At 43.0% G+C, this 5004-nt stretch overlaps 1 protein-coding gene across 1 annotated transcript; it reads right to left on the bottom strand.

Moving 5' to 3' along the window:
- Positions 1-794: 794 nt before the first annotated feature.
- On the bottom strand, positions 795-4449 carry PRR11 (proline rich 11). The gene is made up of 9 exons (XM_010573760.1): positions 4340-4449; positions 3775-3928; positions 3114-3236; positions 2568-2828; positions 2329-2427; positions 1712-1821; positions 1533-1592; positions 1348-1444; positions 795-863 (listed from the first exon to the last, which is right to left on the bottom strand). The coding sequence occupies exons 1-9, from the start codon at positions 4447-4449 to the stop codon at positions 795-797; spliced, it is 1083 nt and encodes a 360-aa protein (XP_010572062.1).
- Between the last annotated feature and the right edge of the window lie 555 nt (positions 4450-5004).

The raw sequence follows: 5004 nt of genomic DNA, 5'->3' as shown, positions 1-5004 counted from the left end.
TCTCCCGACGGCCCCGGCTGTTCGGTTCTGCCGTGGGGCCATCGCCGTGCCACCAGAACTCGCTGTGCCACCAGAACTCGCCCTCCACCCTCATCGCTCCGGATAAGCGGCTGCAGCGGCGGGCGAGAGCAGGTCCTTGTCCCGACCGGGAGCCACGGCACGTCGCCCGACCGCCGCGAAAGCTCTCGGTGAACTTGACTTCGGAGGAGGCTTTCGGTCACTTGCCTTTACGCGGCGCGGTCTCCTCACGCGACGGGTGATCCGACACCAGCCAAAAGCGATGCAGAGTGCAGTTGCTTCGTAAGTTCTTAGGCACACGATGGAATTGTTGTGGAAGCTTGCAGCCTTTCACTTCGGTGACATTAGACTGCTAAACTGCTGCTTTTCTTTGAGCCAGCATAATTACCCTCAAGATCTCTTTTGTTAAAAAAAAATAAATGTAAAAACACTACGGAATTTTAGCAGACACACACATATTTATATTACAAGAAGCAGCAGTGCTGGGAGCATCACAGTCCCCGCTTCAGCAGTGGCCAGGTAGCAAAAGAGTCACAAAATTTCATGTTTGTTTGTTGTTTTGGTTTTTTTTTTTCCATTAACAGAGAAGGTGCAACCAGATTGAGACACATTAGAAAGACACTGCCTTTAAAAAGCAGAAATCTGCTAATGGGATTTCTTAATTCCCTGTTCTCACATGCACCGGATTTACTTACAAATGCATATGCCTGAGTGATATAAAAATGGGATTCAAGTGGCTTCCTGACCACAAATGGAAAATACTTTGTTCCATAAACCTACTTTTGTTCATCAAAGCTGTTGGCTGCGCTTAACCGGGCAGGCGAGGGACTCTTTGGATGAGCCATCTGTCAAAACAAGAAAAGGGTCAGATCTTGGAGGATGAACTTAGTGCTAATTATGACCAAGATAAAATATAGTGCAATTCTTAACTGACACCACAAAAGAAAACAGACGCAGCAAATCCTTAAAAATACATTATTAACCCTCAGGTTTTGTTCTCCTGCAAACCGGAACTACGGAGTTAGAGATTGCATCGAGGCACTAGAATGGCCATCAAAAAAAGCAACTTTTCATCTTCGCATCGTCAAATAACCTGCTGAAAGATGGGCAATGGCATTTCCATTCTGCAGTTACCTTACCATTAAAACAGGAATCAGCAAAACAAGCACCCTTATTTCTGGGTACTTAGCACTTTTGGATGAGAATTACGGAGAGACTGTAACTTACGTAATACATACATCCTGCACTGTAGGGAAGAGAATCAGTATGAAATATCTCTGGATTTTAAGGCCAGTTTGTCATTCCAAAAAAAGAAACGCCATGACTTGCCTGAAACTTGCGCCGTAGTGCCTGTGTCATAATTGGTGTCAACCCAGAACCGCATTCAATGTTTTCTTTACTATTTAGTGGAGTGCCACCGGGACTTCTGAAAAGATTGGAAACAAGGGAAACTATGCTTAGTTCTCTTATTTTTTTTCTAGAAAAACAAAACAAGATAATAGGAAGGAACTTACCTTTGTATGTTGACTTTCTTCAGATGTTTTCGAAGATCTAACTGATTTTTAAGAGGGGTACTGAAAGAACAAAAGAAGTTGTTAAAATAAAATATTTTCCGCTCTGTAAACAATGTTAATCTGTTAAACTGTTTAGAATAGAAAAATCTAACATCAAAGAAAGGAAGAAAGCATCTTACATCAAGGAGTTTGTAACGTGAGCTGATGGCTTGGATTTAGGTCTCAGACTAACACTCTGTAAATCTGAGACTGTAATTAATGCCCTGCGTGTCTTCACTGGTGATTCTGCCTAGAGTGAGGAAAGAAATGTTACCACAAATAAACTTTAGAAGGCCTCACTGACCTTAAATCTGTTTAATATTTATACTCTGAATGGCTTCTGTGGTTTATGGCTTTTATGCTTTTTTGAATCATTAAGATTTGAATGTGCCTTGGACAAAAATAGATTTATTAAAAAAAAACCTTTTGCAAACAAGATTTCAGCTGGGCAAAAGACAGCCCAAAATCTATTGGTAACACACAGACATAAAGCTACATGCTTTCTCTAAAATTAGGAGAACTGTCCTGCATGCCAGCTGAGATTGGAGTTAGACACTTAATTTCTTCACTTCAAATGCCCAGGTGCAGAATTAGAAGGATTACTTAAAGCTGATCACTGGGTTTTTGGAAGAGAAGAGCTAGTTTCTTGAAAAAATTCTGAGGGGCTAAAAGAAGCGTTGCAGGAAATACACCAGTTTCAGCATGGAATTTGCCTCGATACACCACCATCCTCTTATCCATGTGTCCTCCAGTTTACCTTGTCCATTCTCAGGTTGCTGTTTGTCTTCTTCAGTTTAACATTCAGGAGGTCTTTGAGAGTGATCTGCATCGGCCCATCGTTTTTCATTGATGGTGCCTGAAAACAAAGGTGGTTGGAAGGGAAATTAGGATCGCCAAGTGACTGAGCATTCACAAAGACACAGATTCCCAATGAAACCAGGTCCAGAGAACCCAGCCATGAGAAAAAAGAAATAGAGGAACCCTCTTACTCCCTACCAGAAGTGCTTTAGAGCCATTGCCCCGTTTGAGGGGGAATGGTGCTGGAGGCAGTTTTGGAGGGGGCAGTGGTGGTGGTGGCGGCGGCGGCGGCGGAGGAAGAGGTGGAGGGGGTGCAGATACAGGCTGCAGCTGTGTTGTGGAAGGCCCACATACTGATGACTGCAGGCCCATCTGCACTTGTACAGGAGCACCTAGAACTGGTTTATTACACCTTTGACAAAGAGAATTTTCTGAAGACAAGGCTGCAGTTCCATTCATCTGAAAATAAACAAGAGAATATTAAATCCACTGGCAAAAGTAGATGGAATTTCAGAGGACAAAATTTCTGGTTTCAGTTGATCCAGAAAGACATAAAAAGCCTCTTATGAGGCTTGCCAGCAAACCGCTTCCCTCTAGCCGTGAGGTAACCGCAGTTCAGTAATGCTGAAAGCAAAGAATGCCCAATGAGAAGCTCTTAAGATTGCAGTTTATCTGCACTGACCACAGTTTCTTACATGCTTACACAAGCAAACATTATCCTGCCCCACTGGGATTGAGACTGACCTGGAGTAATCCTTGTAGTCTGGAAAATTCAGTTTCCAACTTTTCCAGCTGCTCTCTGAACGTATTTAGCTCCCTTAAGTAGATTTGTGATGGAAATACAGTGTCTTTAACCACCTTAAAACTCTAAGCATAAAAAGAAACCAGGTAAGCGTTTTCACCATGTTATGTTACCAGAGACAGGACTATGATTACTATTGAAAGTTCTGTTGCAACGTCTTCTCATTGCAGTCAATGGAAAGGCGCAACACAAAGATATAAAACGTCACCAAATATTTCCTTGGCAGGAACCCAAGGAGTGACTTTCTAAAAAAACCCAAACTTTAACTTCATCTATAAATTCTAAAGTATAATTCATGGTTGACCTGAAAAATTCACACAATCATTTCTGCTATGAAAGAAAGACTGCACCCTCTGTCACTGCAAATCCTCCTGATATTCCAATAAAAAACCCTACAGTTGCACGTATGCATTTCACGTCCACAGTTGCCTTGACACTCTTCTCGTATTTATTCCTTCAACAGTAAACACTAAATACACTTTAGATGTTTCAATAGACATAGCTACATTTACAGCTTAGTTCTCAAATCTGACTGTATATCCTGCATCTGAGCGCTAAGAACAACCACACACACTGGCAAAAATAGAGAAGTAGAAAACTTACCTGTACAACCGTGTTCTGGCACCAACAATACAAAAATGATGCTGCTGTTGTAAAGGGTTTTACCACATTTTTTATACTGGGCAAGGCTAACGACCAGAGTGAGGACAGATGGCTTGGGACAGGTGACATGTTCAGAGGAAGATCACCTGCTGACCTGAGACAGAACATTTCAGAATGAGGCCATAGTTATAGTTATATTTATCATTTCAACCTTTAAAAAAGTTAACTGTGACCAATCATCTGGAAATTACAAGCACCAGAAACAGCAGGTGACAACAGAGTAAACGTGACCACAGAGACCAGGAAAGACCAAAATACAGTTCGATAAAGGGGGGGGAATCATATTTGCAATACATTTTTATCCAAATTGCTTTTCCTGCATATTGAAGTTAATGATAGATAGAGTACTGGAAGATACACAAGATGAAACAATTCTACACCATCCATGCCGGGATGCAGATAGGCTTCAAACATGATTCTATTGCCTCAGTTCCATGAACCATTGTGAGCAAACAGTGGACCCAGAGACTGAGTTAAATGGAAAAGTTCAAACTGAGCCTCTTACCGTGGAGGAGGACAACCTGAGCCCTGGAGGTTTGCAGCATCTCCTTTTTTTCCCAGTAGAAATTTTGCTCGGGCTCTCTGTTTTCGTCTGCATTTCTTATACTTTGCCATTACTGTTAAAGAACACACATTTAAAATTAATGTATAGAAAACATACCCACTTTCATGTGAGGACAGAGCTATCACCAAATAGGTAGGGAAGAACATGGACTGCACCTCAAAAATCCAGTCAGAAGTTATTCACAGTTGTCTTGCTAGAAGCATTACATACGACTGATTAGAAATATATCCTTCTCTGAAGTTCCTACGATCCACGAGGTTGCGTTTGCACACGAGAGAGTGAACAACATAAAAAGTACCGGTTTACCCAGGCTTTTATTGACAGGTTTTCTTTATCCTGAAGTGATAAATACTGCATTTTGGGAAAACTCTAGCCGAAAGGCACGAAGAAACCGCAGAAAGCGAGCCCAGCACTGCCCTGACCGTCGGTTCTCGCTCGGGCGTTACCTGAGCAGCCACACACACACACACACACCCCAGCGCGACCCCCGCCGCCTCCCCGCTCCTGCGTGGGGCCAGCCCCGTTCTCCGGGGAGCCCGCACCGAAGAGCGGGCGATTCCTCACACGGAACTGCCCCACGGTCACAGGTGACCGAGGACACGGGG

This window comes from Haliaeetus leucocephalus, unplaced genomic scaffold (genome assembly GCF_000737465.1).
Source record: "Haliaeetus leucocephalus isolate CR32 unplaced genomic scaffold, Haliaeetus_leucocephalus-4.0 Scaffold395, whole genome shotgun sequence".
Classification (NCBI taxonomy): domain Eukaryota; kingdom Metazoa; phylum Chordata; class Aves; order Accipitriformes; family Accipitridae; genus Haliaeetus; species Haliaeetus leucocephalus.
This window is presented reverse-complemented; position numbering and strand designations above follow the sequence as displayed.